The sequence below is a fragment of the Neolamprologus multifasciatus genome, chromosome 16 (genome assembly GCF_963576455.1).
Source record: "Neolamprologus multifasciatus chromosome 16, fNeoMul1.2, whole genome shotgun sequence".
In the NCBI taxonomy this organism is placed as follows: Eukaryota; Metazoa; Chordata; class Actinopteri; order Cichliformes; family Cichlidae; genus Neolamprologus; species Neolamprologus multifasciatus.
This window is the reverse complement of record NC_140454.1, coordinates 11,736,291-11,760,112: the sequence shown is the minus strand read 5'-3', so window position 1 is coordinate 11,760,112 and position 23,822 is coordinate 11,736,291. Positions and strand designations below refer to the sequence as shown.

Below are 23,822 nucleotides of genomic sequence, written 5' to 3'. Positions count from 1 at the left end.
TTTAATCCTCCGGTATAATCTGTAAGTAGTGTGTGTGGTCGTCTTTTCTTTCTCTCTCTCCCTCGCTCTCGCTCTCATCCCCAGGGATAGAGTTACTTGTCTCTAGAGGAAATAGCAGCAAGGGATTAGGAAGTAACACACACACATAGAGAAACACACACCTAATGTTGAGGCTCGGGGGTCCAGATAGCGATGACACATGCCACTCTTGTTCCAGTCACCTGATACGTTCCCTCTCTCTGTCTTTCTCGCTCTCTCTCTCCCTAACACACACACACACACACACACACACACACCCACACACACACACACACACACACACACACACACACACACACACACACACACACACACACAGAGTACATGGTGGGTGTGTTTGGCTGTTTGCATGTTTGTTAAAAGACTACAGCAGTGTAACACGGATAAGTAGAGTCAAACTGAATAAATGCAGAAGGAAGAGGAAGAAAAGTGGGAACTAAAACATCAGGACTGAGATAAAACCCCCACCCCCAAAAAAGACATCTGGCTCAGGTAGGACCCTTCAGTTGGTTTAAATCTCAAATAAATATCTCGGTCTTCACTGCCATCTCCATCGACATCCTCTCCTCCTCTTTCATCTTCATCACATCCTGCAGTGTGGAGTTACTTTAGCTCCATCCATTCTAATAACTTCAGGGTCTGATTAACAGCATCAGATGTTTCTCTTTAGTCTTCTGAGCTGGATGATCATATGTAGAGTGAAGCTGCATTAACAGTGTGGATAAAGACATACTGAAGATTACATCACAGACAATTCTCTTTTCCAGAGGAGCATTTTATGGCTCTGTTCCCCGTCAACATCCACGAGGAACAGAGCCTCATGGACGAGGAATTTTCTGGAACACCAGATTAGTGATGAAGACGGCACGAGCTTTAATCGCATTCTCCGATTTTATATTCCTTTTCCGTTTGTCTTCTGTCTCTGACGAATGCATCTAGGACTCTTTTTTTGTCTTTTTAACAGTGGCTTTGCGTCTGTTTTTGGCTATGGATATTACACACCTATGATGGACACAGATGAATCTTTACTGCAAAGATAACACTGAGCTGTCTTTATAATGAAGTCAAATTAGCCTAGCTTTACTTAGTCTAGTCTCAACTATTGTCAGATACTATTTCTAATGGAGTTTTGAGACCTTGATAAACCTTGATAATGCTAATGTGAAGACCAACCACAGTTTAAAATAAGGTAAAAGAAAATGTTCTTTATTTAGCTCATAGTTCTTTTGTTACATCAGTTAATATAATAACAATAATAATAATTATTATTATTAGTATAATAATTATAATAAAAATAAGTAAGGAACTAAGGAACAAGTAAGTAATCACAGAGCCAGCCTTCATGCTGCTGTAATCCTTCTGTCACATTTATAATAGGTTTATCACATCTTTATCACGCTAATGTCAAGTTGTCACAGCTAAGTTTGCATTAAGAATGACTAACTAAATGCCAGTGATCGTCATACAAATCTTAGACTGTATATAAAAGAGCCACTGTGATATCACAGATTGGTCTGACTGTCCACTGTCTTGGTTAGCAGACTACATACGTATACTGTCTGTATGCTGTCATCACGCAGACACCGATACCTGCTATTTAGTGCTAAGATCCTAATAAACTGCTAAAACTTTACTGGCCAAAACTAGAGCACAGATGTCTTTGGCTGGCTGTTAGTGTAGTTAATTGCTCAGCTAAGCACTATTATTTATCTGATAAGTCTTAAAAAATCAAAATCAAAATTACCTTTCAGTGCATAATGATGTGTGTACAGTTTGTTTTCTGATGTCTTGTGCCCTTTTGAAATTGATTAGTATTTGGTATTGGTATTTACATTCCAGTATTCATCAGGAATTGAATGGACGTGACAATGGGATTGACTTGTCCTACAAAAAAGCACAGATCTTTTTGAAATATATGTTTAGGAATTGGGAAAAAAAATCTTTTTGACAAGACAAGAATTGTAAACAGAAATCCTTCCGTATAGTGGCTGAGCAGTGCTCCTTTCCACACTCTCAATCACTATAAATCAGTCTTTAACCTGCTACAAACACCAGAAATGCTCTGTGTATCAATTTATGCTGCTACTGTAAGCAAAAGGTTGTGTGCAGCTCAGCCACTGCATTTGGATTTATACACCAGGGGCATGTGACTGATTAAATATCAGCCACATTTTTCAGTAACCACACCCACTGGGCACAGAGCTGCCCGGGTCAGATCACTTACAGGAGCCGCAGTCTGCAGCTCTCGGTGCAGCAGAGCACCGTGCAAGGTTTTCGTTTCTCATGTCTTTATCGTATGAGCCTCCAAGCAGAACTAACTGCGAGCGTAAATATGTGTTTGGATGTGTGTGTGAGAGGTGTGAATGCCAAAGATGACCTTGACTGCAGCCAGAGCCATAAATCTCACTGCTGTACGGGGAAACTCGGCTGACCAGCAGGAAGCTGGATGCTACAAATGAATAAAGGATCAGAATCCGTTTATAGGCAGCTTAATCCCAGCAGCTGCTGATGTCAGCAAAGGACACGCCAGGAGAGACGCTTTGATCATTTAAAATGTTTGGAGCTCTGACATGGTGTGATTTCTACAGGAATTTAAGACAGGAATTTTGTAACTTCAGTGCTATTGCTCTAATTAGAGGATAAGAGAATTCCTAAATGTACACCTTTGACCTATAGCGAGCGATCTGCACATTTCTAACCTTTGAGTGGAACAGAAGAAGCTACCATAGCTCACTAGCACCCTCCAATCATAGTGTACCCACACAGAATATTTGATTTATTTTTGATGACAACAGCTTCTTTCAGAAGTGTGTGGGTGGTTTCAGCTTCCTGACTTTCCTGTTAGCTTAGTTACAATTTTATTATTCACAGAGTCCTTTGGCCTCAAGCCAATAATACTCTGTAAGTATGGATTTACTGGAGCTGTTTCTTCCTTTTGTCCCTCACTTTGCAGAGAGTTTGACACTAGAATTGCTACCTAGCTAGCTGGCATGTAGCTGAAGGTGTAGAGAAGAAAGGAGGGAAGTTCAAAGCTGATAAAGCAGCTCAAGAAAACGAAACAGTAGCAACAGATAATGAGCTGCACGCCTTCTGTTTTCTCAAGACTGTGAATAAAATTAATAAATAACTGTCAATTATTGTTTAACCTGAGACATTCATTGTGTCTCAAGTGAAGAAAAGAAGAATTTTGATATCAAAGTTGAGATTAAAAATAGAGTAACAGACTACTTTTTTTCTCACATTGCTCACGTTTTCGTCTTCTTTTTCTTCCTCCCATCATTATTATTATTTGTAGTAGTCATAGAAGTTTGAAGAGGTGTGTTATTAATTAGCTCTCCATCTATACCTACAAGAAATCACAGTCTATTTTACCAAGAAGTGCAAATGACCTTTGGTGCTTTCTGGAGTGGATTTAGCTGGTAGGTTCAAGTATCCAACCAAACTGAGCAGTTCCACTTTTACTGGTTTAACCACTCAGATCCAGTTCTAGTGTTAGACTACTCTAATTTGCTTAGTTAGTTAGGTTCCAGTTTTAGGTCATTCCAAAGTGGTAGGTGGTAAGTCTTCTGTGTAAGTCTTGGCAATTCAGAGTATTTGCCATTTGACAGCCATTTTGGTCACACCTCTGGGGCGTTATTTGGGTAGTTATTTTTAAAGGCCAGAGAATCATATCTTTAATTTTTGTATTTACTGGGACATAAAAGTTGCATCTACTGAGACGCCAGCCAATTCAGGTTAAAAAACATTGCAAGATATCATATACACAGCTACAAGACATTATGACTTAATTTGAAGCTCAATTCTCAGTGCCAAACACGGTCCATCTTTATGGCTGAAGCGTTCAACAAATGCCGTGCTAATTTAAATTCTGAATATGATCAGCCAAGAAAAACAATGTCTTTGCTGCAAATGGCAAGCGTATCTAACCACCACAGGGAGCATATCTATCCTGCCACCACAGAGTTTAAACAGTTCTGAACCTGTGCTGTGCACATGCATCAGTGCAGCAACACGATTGGCTCAACTGTTGATTGGACGTTTTGGTGACGGGGCAGAAATGTTACAAAATTCCCTCATAGATTTCTATTTCTCTTTATCTCGTGATTTCTCTGGTTACAATTTCAGTGTCAGACTAAGTGACTAAGTGACTTTCCGTCAGTCACTTTTATATTAGGCGCCAGTCTAAATTGGTCAGTGTTATTATGAGACAGGTGCAAACCTGCCAGCTCCAGTTTGAAGCGTCTCAACTTGTCAGCTTTTTGTTGCTTGTCCCACTTTGCAAAGTTGCATGCTGCGAATGGAAATAGTTTATTTAAAGAATCTTGTAAGGAAACTTTTTGCGTGTTTGTTTACAGCTAGTACTGCATCACCAACAGCCTGAAATAAAGCTGACTGGCTCATTAGTTTGCTGTTGGCCAGTTTTCATGATGGTTTATGAAGTGTTTCCATGGGAGTGCAGTAGCAGATGTTTAGATCAGTATTTTTAGCAGCTTCTTAGAACAGCAACTTAGTGTAAGGGAGAAGGGTTACTGTGTGTGTGTTGTAACCAGATCTCAGAGGACAGAAGGACAGAATTAAGACCACTCTCTCAACACCCTGTTCATCATACTCACACATACTGAAAAATATCTTCAATTCATACCAATCATGAGTGGTCTACACCAGAGGCTAACAAGTAACTGAATTCAGCAGGTACAGTCATAACATAAAGCCAACATATATTTGCATCAGGAATCCTAAAGGCTAGAAAAATAGTCAGCCAGCTTAAGATACAGGATTTGTAAAGGCTTAAAGGGTCCTCAAAAAGTCCTCCAGGATGTCAAAAGGGTCCTTGAAGAAGGTTAAGCCATCCTTGAGTAGTTTCAGGGAGGTCATAAAGAGGTTTCTGTTGTCCTTTAGGGAGTTTCACTGTTTCTTTAATATGACTAGAGGACTACAAGATCTCTATTGTCCCAGAATTCAGGAGATGTCACACCTCAAAAAAACAAAAAATCAAGTAAAAATAGAGTTTAATGCTAATGAGATCAATGAAAAGAGAAAGGTGCTGGTTGAGGTTGAGGAGGAAGAGTGTTTAGGCTTTCTTGAAGTGGTTTCTGTGGTTCAGCTTGTTTTTAATGTCTTTAAAAAAAAAGTTTCTCAAACCCTTTCACGTGGCATCGGTGGTGTTTGAAGAGGCTCCAGTGGTTCTCTTGAATGTTTTTTAGGTAACCTTAACATCGTGGCTTTATTACATGTTAGTAGGCTTTTTAAATTGGCTGAACTTATCATCAAGGTGGTATCAGTGGTGCTTAAACAAGCTCTGAAGGCATTATAGCGGCGCATCTGAAGAAGCTCCAGTATGACGCAGTAGGTTAACAAATATTTTGGTTGTTGTAGTAATGACGGTCTGCAGGACTTCTTTTTTGTAACCGATCCACCAAGCTGACACAATAGGCCACATTTAAAAATAGACACTAATGTGTATTTACTATCATAAATAACCTCTCGGATCCAGATTGTGATCTGAGCCGTTACTGCCCACCTTCACATTCGATTACAACACCGTCTCATGTTGTTCTGAACTTAATAATCAGCTGTAGTTATAAATACAGACACTGACTCACAGTGCTGCTATATGAGGATAAACTTAGAGAGTCAGCAGCCTGGCACACAGCTCTTCCACAGCTAGCCTAATGTTACACACACACACACACACACACACACACACACACACAGTTTTACAGTATTTAAAGTCTGGGTTGAGCTATAGTGAATTTTTTGTTCGTTTGTTCTGAATAAGATTAATACATTGTGACTGGTTTAATGTGTCGTGGATCACAGTCAGTTACAGCTCATCAGAATAGATTATAATAGGTTTTAAAGTAGAGTTGTATTTCTATATTTTATTTCTAATCTTTTATAATGGTACAATTAGAGTTCATGTAGAGTGGATGTAAATGGGTATAGTGCTCACATGGATGCATTAGTAGTCATAAAGAGTTGGCCAGACTGTTATTTAAAATGGGATATAATCAGGTTTACCTTCATTACATTACACTGGACATATGCACTAAACCAACATGACCAGAAACCTCCTCCTACTCCTCTTCTTCCACCGCCTCCCCCTCCTTCATCAGGCCTGATTCAGATGGCATCAGCGTTTCCACCCACACCCTGTTGTTACAAAAGATTTCACTGCAGGGCTTTGACATGCTGTAACTTTAAACATACACAGAATAATATGCTTCTCTGCATCAGGTAACTAGCATGAACTAGCAGCAGCAGGTGGATTCAAACATCTTCAACTGTTTTCCTAAAATTGCTCACATGTAACCACAATCCAAATAATCCACTGCTAATCATTCTTGGCAGATTTAGAGTACTCAAGTTTTGTTTGTTGAAGAAATGTTTTGTAATAGTTGTGTATAGTGTGATGTGGTCAGCTTGGATTCTGAGTGATCTCGGTTAGTGTACTTCTTGCCTTTTGAAAGTTTACATTTCTTTCTGGCCGAGTGGCAGCTGGACACGTGGACTCATTATGTGAGCCAATCGTCGACGTTCACCCTCTCTTCGCTTTGTCTTCCTGTATTATTGCCTCTGTCTGCCCCGAGCAGCTGCAGCTCCATATGTTCTGTATCCATATGTTACTGCTGCTCAGGTTTCCAGGTCGTAACTCCAGAGATATCAAAGATGGGCTTCCTTTGTTTGCTCTTCAGAGAATATGCCAAGAAGTGTGTCTTTCTCTTTAACAGGCACAGCTTTAGATATATTTCCTGATCCTTACAGATTTTTAATTTGACAAAAGGCTATTTATGAAATCATTATTCAACAAATTTTTGGATAAAAGTTCTTAAATGTATTAATAAATGTAATTCAATTTTACCTTCATAAAGTGTCAACACACAAATGACAAAACAGCTGAGGAATCATTATTAAAACTCAATATTGGCCAATATTTTTAGCCAAAAGGGACCAAACTAAATCCATAACATCATAAAATGGCTCAGCCGTTTTATGTAGCGTGAATACGAGTCAACCAGGGTTTTTTTCTGGATTCATTTCTAGATGTTTTCAGTATGGAAAAATATAAGTATATCCTTATTTTTGCATTGTGGTGTGACTGTAGCAACTCTGTGAAGTGAAATTTGGGTCAATATAAGTTTCAGCTTCATCCTTAAAGCAGAAACTCTGCCCTGCAAACCTTTGTGTTGTTGCTATGTTTGTTTGAAGTGTGTGAAAACAAGGGTATTAGAAATCAATTATTTAAACTCCGTGTCTGTTCCCAGGAAGTGGGAGTGGTGCAGTGGGCGGAGCGTTGCCAGGTCTCATAGGTGCCACTGGTCCCTCAGTCATGATGAAACCCTTTCTGCCGTTTCCTGTTGAGACAACGTCACCAGTTGGACTTTTCCCAAACTTCAACACGGTAGGTGTGTGTGTGGTAGCGACAGGTGAGCGTGTGTCAATAGATTGAACAAAAAAAATCTTTCATGGTGTCATCAATACTCGGGTTGAAACAAGTTCGTGACCTCTGACCTCTGACCTCTGTGTGTCTCACTCAGATGGACCCGGTGCAGAAGGCTGTCATCAACCACACCTTTGGCGTTACCATGGTACCTAAAAAGAAACAGGTCATCTCCTGTACTGTCTGCCAGCTGAGGTTCAACTCTGATGTAAGTGTGTGTGTGTGTGTGTGTGTGTGTGTGTGTGTGTGTGTGTGTGTGTGTGTGTGTGTGCATGTTTTGTTTCTGGTCGATATACAAGACATAAATATAAATGAAGTGTTTGCTTATTAATACATTTACAAGTTTGCTAGAAAAAGTTAGCACTGTATCTTAGAAATGTTCGCTCATTAGCACCTAAAGCCTGTGAAACTGAATTAGTTTTGCAATCATAAATATAATTCAGCACATCTAAAATTAACATTTGCCATGCAAGCTAATCTGAGCTTGCTGTTAACGACTGTGTTTCAGTCCTGCGTTTTTTTTGGGATCTGATCCTGAAAATGAACAATAACAAAAAACTGCCGTTTATTGTCTGACTTTTAAATTTTCACTGGCGTTACTGTGGATGGAAGTTTATTCTCAAGCAGTTTATAGTTAGTCTTGCTGAAAAGGAGGGTCCTACCACTAGAGAGATGAAGTCTTTTCTTTTTTTTTTTTTGTTGTATAATTTTGTGAGGTGCTCCTGGAAAAGAACAGGGGCGTATGCTCAGGTCTAACACCTCCCCTTCCACACCCTGATGACACAGATCTGCGTAAACGACACTCTGCCCATTCACAGACGACTGCTGTGCGGTAACGAGCTGCCTCATTAGGAACATGCCAGTCAAACATCACTTATTCATGAGCTGGTGAAATTATTCATGAGTGAACATAAAAACAGGAATCACGGCTCAGAGAAGTAAGAGAGGAGCGTGAGCTCAGTCTAACGGGCTGTGTAAAAATTGAGTCATCTAGACGGTCACATGGGAACACTCTTCATCCAGGGGTTTGTTACAGAGTGCTCACACACTCTTACTCTGTGTGGTGACACACAACATAAACAATATTTACAGTGCAGAGATCATCTGTTTACCTGGACTTGTCACAAGAGCGCTCACATCCCAACACAGGGACTCTCACCCTCCTCTCATGCAAGCTTTCTACTTCATATTTTACACCTTTTGCCATAATTTAATATGTTCCGTATTTGTTTATGACTTACTAAAGTTTTCCACACTATGGAAACATTACCCTTCCTGTTGCAGTGTGAATACCCAGAAAACGAGCACTCGCATTCATCTGATTGGCCAAAACGCCACGTTACTGGATGATGTTTCACTGTTGGGAAAGGCTGAGCATGATGAAAAAAATAGATATGGCAATTTTTTGTTAACCTTCCTGCTGCACAGATGCTCCGGCTTTATTCAGAGAACGAGGGGGCTGCACATTTTTCACGCATCGCCAGCCCAAAAGTGGCTTCAAGTCCATCTCCTGTGCATTTAACATTATATGTAAAGTCCTGTTTTAATCAGTCCAGCTGTGTACACAGGTGGCCCAGAGGCCTGGATTTAATGTGTGCTATATGTAGGTCTGTAAATAAAACATAAATGTATTTTCATGCTTCAAGCCTATTGTCCTTGTTTTGATGTGTGTAATTCCAGCGATTGTGCTCTGAGCTTTTCCAAAACACAGGTGTCCTATAGCGTGCATGAATGCCTGCAGCTCCAGAGCTGCTGTGCTGCTGCTGCTTTGCTAGCATGCTTTTCTATGCCTTCTATGGTTCAACAACTACCCTGAATTACTAAAGGGAGATTAGCCATAGAGACCAAACTTTTTGTATGCTGTAAACATGTTTATGTCTTCTGTAAGGTGAGCACCTTATAAAGCAATGTACAGGGTTCATTGTTATAGCTGCTCTGAAGTGGCTTTTCCAGTCACTGACTGCAGTCTCTGGCCCTTTCACATTGGTTTTATTTTGGAGGATGCTGAATGGCTCAAATACAAAACTTAAACTTTTCTATTTCTACATCTCAGTCTCAGGCTGAGGCTCATTACAGAGGAAGTCGTCACGCAAAGAAGCTCAAGTCTCAGGAGAACAAAGCCAAGGCTAAGCTGTCAAATTCTGCAGAAACCAATGGGAGCGTCTGTAATCCTGCTGGCCCCGCCCCTCTTGTCTCAGCTGTCCCCGTCCCTCTTGTCTCAGCTAACAGCAGCACTAATCAACACACAGGTTCATTTTTATCCAGTAATAACACTGATGTGAATTATGTTACTGCTGATGTTTTTTTCGGATATTGTTTCATTTTTGTTCATTTTCCTTCTACTCTTCTCCCTTCAGATTTCTTATCCAGAACCGCAGACACTCCGTCTCCTGTCAAATCTTTCCTCCTCCCCTCTGCCTCCCCTCTCTCTTCCTCCTCCCCCTCTTCTAGTAGAGCAGGCAGTGAGCCTCCTCCATCCAGCCCCCCATCGGGACTCCCAGCTCCAGGCCTCTCTTCCTCTTCGTTGTCCTCTTCTTCCAAAGTGTCTTCCGCTTCCGCTCCTGTCACCACCTTGTCTTGCCCTGCTCCCCTTCCACCTGCACCCTCCCAGGATGCTTCACCTTCAGTGGAGTCAGAAGAGGAGAAGGCAAAAAAGCTGCTGTATTGTTCTCTTTGTAAAGTTGCGGTCAACTCGCTCTCTCAGCTGGAGGCGCATAATGCAGGTGAGGAGAGATATGCACCTTTGATTTTATATGATCTCCATTAGCATTAGCATGCAAAAACAAAAGCTTCTGTGGCATCTAGTTCTTTGTTACACCTTCATTTACAAAATATTGAATGTATGAAAATTCTGGAGAATGTTAAGTTGCTGTAATTTAAATTGAAGTTAAAGGACAGAAGGATTGATTCATCTTTAGCACAGTACAGGAAATATGTACAAAAGTGGCCTGTAGAGTCAGTTGGCTCTTGGGTTCTTTGAGCATTGCACAGTCTGACCTTGGGCTGGATTTGCTGGAATGTCCACTCCTGAATAAAATCTCTCAGTGTACGATGGGGGATTTCACATTGTTTGGTAAATATCCTTATAATTCTTCCCGGATTGAAGAGCTGAAAGTCCCTGATGGTAATCTCTTTCGTCCTGAGCATTTTGTTACTCATCGTCTTAATTCCCGTGGACGTATTAAAGATGTACATATTTTTGACTTTATTTGCATTTCGGCTTTGTTTTTGTTAAATAAATGTTGATATTGTGTAACATGTGACATGTTGTAACTCATCTGTGGTTTTATTTACCTAATTTCAAGACCTGCCAAGTGTCAGCTCATGTTTATTATCTCTTGATATGTGAAACCCTTGAATTGACAGAGTGTCTTTTTACCATGGCTGTAAATCAGTGAGGACAGGTCCAACTACAATATCGGCTGAGCAGTTCGGCTTATTATTTACAGTGCTAAAATAGAGTAAGCATCGGGTGATTAAACTAAAATAATACAAAATATGTCTGTTGTGCATCTCAGCATAGCGCTTCAACTAATGTTACCATCTATAAATACCAGCAATCAAGTGATTAAGTCAACCGGAGAATTTTCCTGGATGGAGATTACAAATGCAGTTCTCACGAGGCCTTGTCTTGTGTTTACTTTAAGTCAGACCCCAAAAACCCCAAAAAAGATTCACATAAAACCAAGTTTTCTTTTGAAAGCTGCGGGAAGCTCACTCGAACATATGCTGTTTTTTTCACTCTTCATATCTCTGAATCTATAAATTAGGTGGACAGTTCAATTGCTGGTAGTTATTTTACTTCCTCACAGAAACATACCAGGGTATATACACAGTTTCACATTTAGCTATATAGCTATAAACACATTTAGAAAGAGGAGAATTTGGATTAATGACACTGAAAGGTGGAAGGAAGGTGTCCCTTAATCTCCCTCAGCAGCTCTGTGCTGCCCCTGCTTGGAGATCTTTGGTATCTACTTTTACTCCTGTGACATTAAATGATATTCAAAAAACAAATGCTGTGCTTCATGCATGAAACACACACAAGCATTATACTTATTAAACTTATTCATAATCCAATATGGACAAAAGGATTTGTGGAAATCCTGGAATACATCAACAGGGAGAGCTTTCAGCACAGTTTCTGCACGTCTGTTTCCACATTATGATAATCACACATGAATATTTATCCTCAGCAAGTCTTTTCTGGTTGATTTTTATAGAAAGCTTTTGTAACCATGAAGATAACGATCAGTGTAAAAGCAGATGATGTGTACAGGTTTTATTTTGATGAAATTAAAAAAACAGACCCATATTTAAAAATATTTTTATAACTACCTTTCATGTTTCCTGAGTTTGTTTTCCTTTGCTTTCAGGATCAAAACATAAAACAATGCTGGAGGCTCGTAGTGGCGCTGGGCCGATCAAAGCCTACCCTCGACCTGGAGCAAAGCTGAAGAACGGCAGCAGCTCGGGACTGAAGGGCTCCGGCCTGCAGAACAAAACCTTCCACTGCCAGATCTGCGATGTCCATGTCAACTCTGAGATCCAGCTTAAACAGGTAGAAACTCACAGCAGGTTCACAAATGTCTAAAGGAAGGCAGCTACAGGATTGTCAGACTGTTCATATACACTCAAATATTTGCTACACAATACTAAGATTCAGTAAAACCAGCAATTCACCTCAGTATTGCTGTCACTGAACAGAAGTGATCGTCGTCATATTGGACTCCTTTCACAAGGTTGTACAGCGTCCTGCAGAGTAAATAGACACATGTTGACATCTGAGGTAAACAGTGGACTGACAGCCTACACTCACTACAGATGAACTGTGGCATGAGTCCTAGCTACGGTGGCCACTGCATGAGTTTTGTCATGCAGTGGCCACCGTAGCTAGGATAATGCACTTAAATTGACTATGTGCACGTTAGCATATGCTACTTCCGGTGCGGAAACTCCTGTGGGGAGCTTTGTTTCCGGTGTCCTATTCGAGCCTGGTTTACGGTCCAAAACAAGTTAAGCAAATGAATGAATCAAGCGGCGATTTACATTTCTATAGATGTCTTGGGCATTTACCCAATATATCTGTAAATAATGTTCATCAACTTGTTGATATTTTTCCCCCGCGCCTCAGGGCAAAAGAGAAAATGGATTCAAATGTTATATTTGTCAGCTGTCCCTCGTTTATCGCGGGTGTTATGTTCTAAAAATAACCAGTGATAGGTGAAATCAATTAGCCAATTTTATTTTTTGACCGTGCAAAACGTGTCGTGGACATTGTGGACATACAGCACTGCACTTCAGAGTCACACTGCTAGCGATCGATGCAGCGATTCTGTACTGTACAGGAGAGACGTCAGGGAGGAGATCGTCTGCAGCGATCAGGACGCAGGACAATGTGATGTAAAAAAATAAGCATGCAAACTTGCACGAAAAAATTTCACAGCCAGGTGAAAGGTGAACCGCGTTATTAGCGAGGGACCGCTGTAATTTTTAAGGTAAGTCACAACATACCCTTCATAAATACTAATGTATAGAAACCCTTACCAGCAATCATTCATTTTTTGTGTGGCTTTTTTTCACGGTTCGTTAACATGCTGTGTAGGTGTGTACTTGACTAGCTGATATCGACATAATGGGGGAAACACCTGGTTTGACTATTGTTCACCTGTAGTTTGAATGCTGAACATTTGCCTGTTTAAATCATAAGACCAGTCACTATACAGAGATGTGCTTCTGAATGTGGACGATGTGTCTTCTGCTGCAGTGATGCAGTTCTGCTTGTGTTGAGTGATGTAAACAACTGATCGATCTAAACTCTTTAAACGTCAAAATTGATCATTAGATTTTTTATGACACAACAGTGGTGAGTGTTCCCACCTTCTGCTCTTTGTGACTTAACGTGATCTTTCCGTTTTCGAGTTTTGGACATGATTTTGGAGTATATCTTTGCAGTAGCGATTGACCGCAAAGTAAAGCTACCGGAAATGTACAACCCCACATCCGGTCTCAAACCAGGAAGTTAGCATTTTCTCGTGCACAGGGTCAATTGTGAGGGATAAGAAAATCGAAGTCAACTGACTCTAAGCTGCACACCCTAGTGGTGAGATTTCACATACTGTACCTTTAATGTAGTTTCAGTTTATGTTTAAAGTTTAAAGTAAAAACAGTCTTCTCACAGTTACAACTGGAAAATTAATGTTTATTCATTTTACTTAGGTTTTTAACCCCTGGAAAGGCCTTTTGCTGTACATTAACCGACTAATGTGTTTAACAACTCTTTACCTGAAATGACAAATGAACTTACACTAGTGAACTACATACGGTTGCTTTTAGTTTGTGAATCATTGTGAAATCTTGATCCTTAATTTCATTCAGGTTCTTCTGTTCTTGTGCAGTTTATAGTCTCGGTTGCTGTTGGTCTTGTCTGCCCTCAGATTTCACTGTGACAGTGTTTGTTGTTGTTGCAGCACATCTCCAGCAGGAGGCACAAGGACAGAGTGGCAGGAAAACCCAGCAAACCCAAGTACAGTCCTTACAACAAACAGCAGCGCGGCTCACTCACTGTGAGTGTCTCTTTACCTCCCTTCCTCTGATTGAGTATTATTATTTACTTTTGTCTTCATTCTGTTTTTTTTCAATCGATGTCTCTTTGTTTCCTCTCCTCTTCTCTTCTCCATGTTTGCTCAGAAGGAGCTGGTGAAGCCTGCGCTCTCACCTTCATTCCTCTCCACTCCTTTTGCTCCACCATCTTCTCCGCTCACCCCCTCTCTATCACTCCCTCCATCCTCTCTGTCCTCTTCCCCCCTCCTCACACCCACGTCCTCCCCCCTCACACCTGCGATCTCTATCCACCCTCGCCCTCCGGCCTCTTCCCCCCTTTTCACAGCCTCCTTCCTCCGTCCAGCACCTGGACCAATCAGAGCGAGCCAAGGATCGATTCTCTTCACGCCGTACTGATGTCAGCAGAAGCGGGAAGTCATACCAGCAAACTTTGACCTCTGACATGCTTTTTGTTGCCACTACGGGGACATGGGAGACATCGCATTAAGACTGCAGGGATTCAAACCTGCAACCTCCCCACTAAGAAAGTTGTGAACTGACTCTTGCCGACCAGAAGAGGAGATGTAGTTTAAATAATCCTGAATCTGGATGAACGAAAAAACAGAATAAAAAATAACAAAAGAGTTCTTTCATTGAGACATGTGAAGTTCCTGGAAACCAAAAAATACAGAAGTTGCTCAACATTGTTTAGAAAGCACTAAGTGACCGTAGAGACCTGCAAAATCTAAAACAGAGGGCCCACCGTAGAGAAAGCTAAGTCTAGAACAAATATCCGTTTTTAGCAGCCTGCACTGGCCAAAAAAAAAAGACTTTTAATGTATTTTGATTCGTCAGAGCTGACAAGACACTGAATCTAAAGACAACCCAGAACCTGCTCCCAAACTCTTACCAACACAGGTAACAGTGCTGTTACTGATTTTTTGGGGGGTAGGTTTTGAGGAAGTTTGGACGTTTTGATGAGGCCAGACACTAAAGCTGATGGGAACATTTTGCTCGAGATCCCAGCTCGGGTTCTCCCTCAGAGGTTGAAGAGGATTGGAGGAGCTGTTCTATCACCTGCTTGAGGAGCTTAGCAGCACAAATAAGACGTCAGAAACTCAGCAGACGTCGTCTATCGTGACCTAACACTACTGCAGCTGTCAGTGTGCCCTCACTCAGACGCTACTCTCGTGTTTCACATATACGTAATTCCTGAAGAAAGTAAAAAAAAAAAAGTTGAAGGATGGAGTACACAGCATTTTGTACTTATTGTCAACAAATCACATGAAAATACTAAAACCAGCCATGTTTGTTCATCTCTAAAAGCAGTTAGACGTCCTGTCGTGCAGCTCCGAAACCTACATGGTTTACAATAAAACCTATATGGTTTTATTTATTAGTGGGGACACGGTGGTGTGAACTGTTTGGTTGAACAGGCGGCCTGTTTTCAGCCTCTGCGATTGTTTGACCTACTGATCTGTTTGGTGATGTCATTAAAACCTTATTATTTGGTTACTGATGTATAAAAACTTGACCAAAAAGTTCACTTTCCTCCTTAAAAAAGAGCAGAAATAAATAAAATAGCTTTTTATTCACCTGTTTTTAAGTTCTAATATCTCCCTGCATCCAAACTGCCAGGCAAGTATGCAATTCAATTTGTAAAATGTTTCTGTTTTTGCCCCAAAACAATGACATTTTGATACACGTGAGCTACGTAAATACTAAAATCAGCTTTAAAATGCTTAAAAGGTGTAAAACATCTGCAACTGGTGACATGACCTGACACAGCACTACAGCACATCCTGCTCTGTGTCCTCAGTGGCGGCTACAGCTTCACCAAGTTGCACTAAAGCAGATATATTCTTTAGTGGAAACATGAAAAGCAGTTTAAACCAGACAGCCTCTCGGATCAACATTGACACATAACCGTTAATGGTTAAACAAAGGTTTGCTCATCATTGTCTCCGACTGTGTTTTCTGCTTTCTGTGTGACTAGTGTCCCCGTGTCCTGTCCACCTGTCTCCGCTGCCTGTTGAAAAATGATTTTGGACTCTGGATGGAGAAAAGGACCTTCTGTCTGATTCTTTTGTTTTATTGAACCTTCCTGCTGTCACTGAACTTTCTGGAGTTTGAAGCATCTGAGCAGAACTTTTCTGAAAGCTGAAGAGTTGGAGAGACGTTTTAAAACATTACTAGAACTTTCCACAACCTGCAACTAAGCTCACGGACTCTCAATCGATAAAACAAACTTTTACCTACCGCTTTAATTAATGCTTCTCTGGTTATTTTTGTGCTCTAATTATTTATTTTACATTGTGTGTTGTATATATTTACCTAAAGCTTTTTCTTGATTTTTCAATAACTGCTTAAATTAAGACTTTTGGTCCATTTAGCACTCTGGTCCAGGGATGGTTATCTCAAGGTGCGCGATGAACCCATTAGCTTTTAAAGCTTTCCTTGGCCTTCATATTACCTTTTTTCTTCATCACTCAAAGGTCCACTTCTTGGCTGTTTTCTGAATCTTCAGCTACATCTCAGAGCTTTGGGTGAATTGAGGTGTGTTTTTGTGTTTTTCACTTGTTCTTTATAGTCCAGCTCTGTTACCCAGGATAATAAAAATAGACTTGATCTAGGAGCAGAGAAAGATCTGTGTTGTCAAACCCATTGAGTGTGTGAATACACGCCAGGATCGCAGGATATTTATCCAGTCTTCCAAGAACAACAGGAAAGTGAAAATTATACCATCCAGAAGAGCTCAAATGTTTTTTTGGCCACAAAACCTTGAGTAAAAACACGACTTTAATATGTGATACACAGAGGGGCCTGTTTTCTTGTATTTTAACTTGTACTACGTGCTTCGTTACTTATTCAGTTTTAATGAGTAACAATAGTCAAATCCTGTGTTTAAATTAACCGTTGCTGAATTTCTGTGCTGCCTGGTAAACAAAGAAGAATAACATTCAGAATGACGTTCGTTTGTTTTCTTTTTTCTTTGTTGACGGGGTGGTTATTTATCTTGTTTTGGTGCAAAGCTTCCAGGCTCGATGAAAAAATGATCAATTTAAAGTACACTTTTCATCTTGTGTATGTTTCCTACATTTACATTATGTTGTTGTAATATCTGGGTGCTACAGTGCTGTCGCATTTGCTGATTTATGTAAGCATTAATCTATTTTTTATTTTGTTTAATTTAATTAAATTTTCCGTTTCAGTCATTCAGCTCATGTGATGAAGCTTTAAGGAGATGTGGTTGAAGAATGTGGAAAAAAGCATTTTAGAGGGCCTTTGAGGAAGCATTATCACACAAACTGTTCACAGGGTCCCAGATGAACTTTTAATGCTTTAATATGTTTTTTTTTCTGTCCAACACACTGGAGCCTCTAGAGGGCAGTAGCAGGACTTTTGGCTGTCAGTCTGATGTACTGCTAGCAGATAGCTTCTTTTAGCACTTTTAACCTTCAGGTTATTGTTTTCACAGTTGCACTGGAAACCAGAGAAAATGTTAATATTACTAATGATGTCATGGTGTCTCCTCATCAAAGTGTATAACAAATACTCTGATGTAACGCGATGTCACAGGAAAGCAGTCAGATACTGTGTAGACAGCTCTACCTGAGGAACACGTGCCCGCTCAGGTAAAAGGCAGCATGTGATTGGTCAGATTAACACTGGTGTCAGTCTTAATGACTCTGGAGTTAAAGGATGGGTTCATATTTTATTTGCAGCCAGTACGGACAACATTATCAACAACAACATTGAGCAATGACTCACAGACATGTGAGTGCTGTGTTACAGTAGACTTGAGGAAATGTGAACCTATCCTTTAATGGTAAAAGTGGTCTACTACTGGATAAATGTGCTCATTTTCTTAAAACTTTACATTAATTTCTTCTACAGGGTTATTGGGTGATGTAAACATCAGAAGCGCAGCATGTGGTGGCCTTCACATGATAGCCTGGTGGCAGCATTGACTGTGTCCTCTATGCTTTGTTGGGAACTCTTCCATAGCATCACCTTCTTGAGCTAGTCTTGGCTGCTGTAGCTCCTCATTGGCTTTCTTTAGTCCTTTGACCTTCCAGTTAGTCTTTTGTAGGAAATTCCACGTGGATGTTGCCCACAGCAGCTGACTTTAGTCTAGAAATGAGGACGCACACTATACTTTGGAAATGGCCTCAACAACCAGACACTGGAACCTGGCTTGTTGCAGTTCATGGGAAGTTTTTGTACATCTAGATAGGTTAGAGTGTGATCCCTATGAGGTCTGAATTCTTGTCTGTCAGTCAGAAGCTTGAAGTCAGAAGTGGAGGGCAGTGGAAAACTAGCTTTGACCCTCTAGAAGTCTGTTTGTGGTGTCTGTGAGGACCTTATCATCCCACCACCAGCGGCGCTTTTTGACATCCAGTTAAGATGTTGCTCAGGCTGCATGAGCCTGGCTGACACTGATGCATCCTCTTCCTTGTCTCAGGCAATAAAGCTGCTTGGGATTGGAAACAGGTTAGTCACAGCACACATAAGGAAGTCCAGCATGCCCTGCTCACAGCCCCAGAGCTCCAGGACCGCAATGGCTCTACTGCTTCAAACCTATCCTCATATTGCATTGGGTGTTAACACCTACTGATTCTATGTGTTAGTCTTCTTTTTAAACTCTCAGCAGCATGAGTTGCCTCTTGACTTTGGCTTTGTTAGACCTGACCAATGATTTTCTAGTGTTTCAAATATTCTTCTGCCTCCCTCACTGCTTGAAATAGTAGTGATTATTAAAGGATGGTTTCTTTCTCTTTGGTTTTTGGAGGTTATATCTGGTTTCATATACTTTAAATTTAAATTTAGCACATTTAGAAATGATCAATAGCTAACACGAGCACATTTACAGCATTGGTGTAAATGTCACTACGCTGTTTTTATGTAAATACTTTTGTTGCCATGGCAAGAAAAAAGCACACCAGGCCTCACAGCTAAAAGACTGTATCAGAAAGAGAAACAAGAGCAGAAAAAGTCAGTAACCCTCACATTTGGAAAACGTCATCGTCAATATTGAATTTTCCATGTTTTCAAGTGGTCAGTATTTTAAATGTCTTCCTGCCTCTTCCTGAAGAACTTGAAGCCTCTCAGTCTTCCAGTAACAAACAAACAGTTTATTTGTGTGTGTGTGTGTGTGTGTGTGTGTGTGTGTGTGTGTGTTTTCTATGCAGTAACTGATCTCACAGCTCAGTAACTTACTTCAGTTCTTGTGTGTCAAATCTGTGTTAATGATGGCTGTCTGGCTCTTTTACATCGAATCAGCGGTTCTCAACTTCCTGTCCCATGATGTCATCAGGGTGCAATATTGTACAGATCCGATGCTGCTTTTCTCAGCACTTAAGGCTTGGTAGACTTGATGTTCGGGGGCCTGTAGTTGCAACAGTGGTATGAATTAAACAGGGATGCACTGTTTAAATGGTGAGTGTGTTTGTGTTTGAGTGTGTGTGCATTCTTGGAATAAATGTTGACTATTTGCTTTCAACAAAAGAGCTCATTTCCATGAACAGCAATGTCATGCAAACAGTGAAGTAAATTAAATGTTTAAAGGAGCGGTTCACCCAAACTACTACACACAGGGCTTCTTCTTTTTCTTTTTAAGCATCTCATATATTTGAGATAACTACAAAACATAGTTTGGTGTAGTGTCATATGTGTTATTTGTCAATTTTCGCCAAATTTAAAAGCGCATTCAGGTTTGAAAGTGGGAAGGGAAAACTGGTGACGCACACGGTTCAGCTTTGATACATTTAGCTAGCCATCTTCATTGAAATCCTTCAGGGTTGACCTTGAATGGAAATGTTTGAAGTGCGTTAAAATCAGCTTAGAGATGAATGTGAAAGATGTCTCCCTTTATATTCCAGTTTTCCTGCTTTAGAGAACCCTTGTCAGCTTCTTTTTTTTTAACTAAAATTGTTTATTATGATGTGAATATGCAAATTATATTATGCAACATTTCTCTTATTTTATTCCTGTAAAAAAAATTGTTTTCATTAAAAACTGCTGTATGTCCTGCATCAGCCGTGTTTATTCTTTTTGAAGTAAAAGAAGACTTCAATGAAGAAACGCTGTTTCTTTTGGCACGTAAACTCAGTGTCAGGTGAATGAAGTCAGGACATCATCCTGAAGTTGCCCTTTCTCACACAGCAGAGAGTACACTCTGTTTGGTTTAGGTCAGGGTGCTGCTGGGTACAGCACGTAGGAGGCAGACTAGCTCAAATGCAAATGGATGGACTTTGGCGGGTTAAAGACTGTTCCATCTGAATGCACCTGCTCATTTGAATTTTCATACACTCATCCATTGGGCAATGCCGTTGTCAAAGTTCAGGTCTGGATGTTTGAAAACAGATAACTCAGCCTCTAAAGGTTTATTTTTTAAATTTTTATTATTAAAACACCTCCCAAAACCCATTGACAAAACCTGAGTGCTTTCTTTCTAACATTCACTGTCTGATGAACACATCGGGAGCAACTCAAGGTTCAACATCTTCAAACCTTCGAGAAGCTTTGTACGCTTGGGGACTTTGCTCTGACAGGCTGCTTTACCCCCCTGGTACAGCACCTGCCTCAGTGAGAACAGGATATCATCAGATTCTCATGTGTGTTAGGATGCCTGGGTCGTTGACCCAGAGGTTTGAGTTTGTTATATTATTTATCATTTCTAGTCTTTGGTTTCTTTGTCTGTGTTCTGTCTTATGGTTTACGTCTCGGTTCCCTCTGTTGCCGTGCCTGCGTGTGAGTCTGTGTCTTTAGTTCAGTCTGTAATTGTTTTATTGTTTTATTTTGAAGGTCCATGTCTGATGTTAATGTATCTGGTTTTGCTTCCCCTGTTTCATTAGGCCTGATTTGCCCCAGCTGTGTTTCCCTCCTGTTACTCATTCCCCGATTGCTCCGTCTGTGTATTTAAGCCCTGTGTTTCTCTGTGACCGTGTCGGGTTCTGCCCTTATCGTGCTGTGTGGGCTGTCTGTGTAGGTGTATTTTGTATTCTCAGTTTTGTTACCCTTTAGCTGTTTAAGTTCACGTTTGTCTCTGGAGTCTGCACTTTGGGTCCTTTTCCTGCCTGCACACAGCCATTCCATAACAATGTGACATCAAGTTTCATATAATCCTAAAAAAATTGTTATAAAAGACCAAAGAAAATCATTTTTGAATTTAAGCGCTTTCATAAAATCTCATCTTATCATACTAATGTCGTACCAGTGACCACAACTTGAATATAAAACAGCTCAAAATCTAAAGGCTTACTGTCTGATACCTTGGTGATTCTCACACAGGTGCTGATATTCACCAGTGACGTCCACTGTTTATGTTTATTTTATTTATTTTAGCACATTTAATTACAACAGTAGTGTTGGCCAAAGTGCTGTACAAAGATACAAATTACACAGTAAAATGACTTAAAATACCGATAGCAAATAACAAGTGTGAAATAACATCAATGCCAAATAGCAGATAGCAAAAAAACACAACTCTCATGCTGTTTTAAAAGCGAATGAGTAGAGATGTGTTTTCAAATAGGATTTAAAAAGATTGACTGTAGGAGCCTGTCTAATGTGGAGAGGTAAATCATTCCACAATTTAGGTGCCGCGACTGAAACGCATGATCACCTCTATTAACCAGCCTCAACTTTGGTGTGGCCAAGTGCAAACATCACCAGATCTAAGAGCTCTCAGGTTTATATAAGGCTGCAATAGGTCTGACAGATACCCTGGGGCCTGTTCATTCAGTGCTTTGCATGTCACCAATAAAATTTTATAATTCTAAAACAAACAGGGAGCCAATGAAGAGAGGCAAAAAAAAAAAAACCCAAGTAAATAAATACATGTCACAGACATTTATGAACAAATACAACAAATCATGAACAGCAAAGATTCTTTTAAAACAAATGTGTCAAAGCGGTCAAATCCAAAAGCAAAAGCACAGCTGAGTCACCTGAGTCAGTAGCTAATAAAAGATTGTTAAGAGCGCCACATTTATCGATATGACATCAAGCTTTAAAGTGTTACTCTGTTTCTACTCACCCAAACATTTGTTACTTTCTAACAAAGATTAACAGAGTAACTCTTTCACTAAACCAGTGTTATGCTTAACACGGTTGGATAACAGCGTCAACGATGATGGGAAATCACTCTCTCTTATTTTCCTCCCTCTTTTAGTTACTCAAACTCTGCAGACGGCTTCCAAAGACAAATGTCAAGGAGTAAATTGTGCTGTTGGTTTTGTGCTCAGTGTCAGTGCAGAACATTAAAAACCTGAGCGGTCAAAAGCAGCTGGAGAGCAAGAAAAGTGTGGAATCTGACCTCACCTAACAAGGAAATCAGACAAAGAAGTGAATTGGCCTCGAAGCGTTTAAATGCACACGATGCATGTCCTGCTCAGTGGAAAGGAAAAATAAATCTAATAAAATAAACCAAATAAAACTAAATGTAAGGAGGAATATGGAAACTGACAAAAATGTTTGTACAGATATATACCAATATACAAAAAAATATAAATATAAAATCATGAAGAGGCTTTAGTGTCTGTTTTCTGAGCTTGGTTTGTACATGACAGCAAGGCATTTAGCCTAGAAGAAAAACATACCCCATCCCCCACCCCACCACCCCCACCCCTATTTAATTAAACAACTCTTTAAAAAAATAAAGAAAGCAAGAAGAAGTTAGGATTACTGAGATTTAGGAGGTGTATGGCAAAGGGAGAGGTTTATAGTGAGTTGTATGTGAGGCAAACTAAGGAAGGAGAAAAAGGTTAGTATTGATTGGACAGGAAGAAAGATTAAGCTGGAAAGGATGCACAGCAGGTGAGAGTGATTAAGGTTAGGATGCACTAACGAGTGAAGCGAGTTTTGATAAGATTGAAGGACAGTGTTGGGGAGTAACGGAATACATGTACCGCCGTTACGTATTTAAAATACAAAATATGAGTAACTGTATTCCGTTACAGTTACCGTTTAAAAATGTGGTATTTAGAATACAGTTACTTTGTTGAAATAAATGGATTACACAGCGGTACTTTCCTGTTTCATATTGTGGCGGGTCAGGACTGTTTGGGTTTTGTTTGTCAGCTACGTTCTGTTGTTCCAGGTGGCAGCGTTACGGTTGCCATGGTTACAGGGTGACGCTTTCTCTCTGCGTGTTTCCTGGGTGAGAGAGGCCTTTTTGTTGTTGTTGTGCTAAGCTAACAGGCAGAATATTACAGGTATAGCTCTAAAGAATGTAGCATCATAGGCAGTGTAGTCCGTGCTGCAGGGAGAATGGACTGCCATACCCGTTATGTGTCTGTGAGCGAGGGAGGGTACGAGTACGAGCTGTCATCGAGCAAACACGGGAGCTGGACGCATGTAAATATAATAATAACCACTGCACCCAAGAAGAGTGCCTGACGAGCCCAGTTGTAAGTAAGCTATTAAGACTCGACTGTACACCGTGTTCGTGTTTTCCTCCAAAAACAATAAGTTCTGTTGGAGCAGCTGTTCAACGCCTCTCTCTGTCTCTCGCTAGCAAAGTTGACCCAGACAACAAAGTAAAGCTAGTTTTCAGCTACGAGCCGACACTGAACCCACCGTATTAGCCAGAGGTCCCTTTACTACGGTTCGGAGCCGCGGACCTTCAGTAACAGTAATAAATCACAGCAATAGTACATTCATGTAGTTCTAAACAGCATGATAATATATTAAGTAATCCAAAGTATTCAGAATACGTTACTCTCATTGAGTAACGTAACGGAATACGTTACAGAATACATTTTGGGACATGTATTCTGTATTCTGTAATGGAATA

At 40.4% G+C, this 23,822-nt stretch overlaps 1 protein-coding gene across 2 annotated transcripts in view; it reads left to right on the top strand.

The window, feature by feature from the left end:
* Positions 1 to 18,777, top strand: part of znf385b (zinc finger protein 385B) — a 60,220-nt gene extending 41,443 nt beyond the window's left edge. The window contains exons 5-11 of one of the 2 annotated variants that reach the window (XM_085135372.1): positions 7,305 to 7,441; positions 7,578 to 7,688; positions 9,534 to 9,729; positions 9,838 to 10,203; positions 11,857 to 12,041; positions 13,951 to 14,046; positions 14,174 to 18,777. In XM_085135372.1, coding sequence (XP_084991498.1) covers positions 7,305 to 7,441; positions 7,578 to 7,688; positions 9,534 to 9,729; positions 9,838 to 10,203; positions 11,857 to 12,041; positions 13,951 to 14,046; positions 14,174 to 14,440 — 1,358 coding nt within the window. In that variant the 3' untranslated portion in view covers positions 14,441 to 18,777. Of the gene's footprint in view, positions 1 to 7,304; positions 7,442 to 7,577; positions 7,689 to 9,533; positions 9,730 to 9,837; positions 10,204 to 11,856; positions 12,042 to 13,950; positions 14,047 to 14,170 lie in introns of both variants that reach the window. The other variant, XM_085135371.1, reaches the window with a different exon arrangement.
* The last annotated feature ends 5,045 nt before the right edge of the window (positions 18,778 to 23,822 follow it).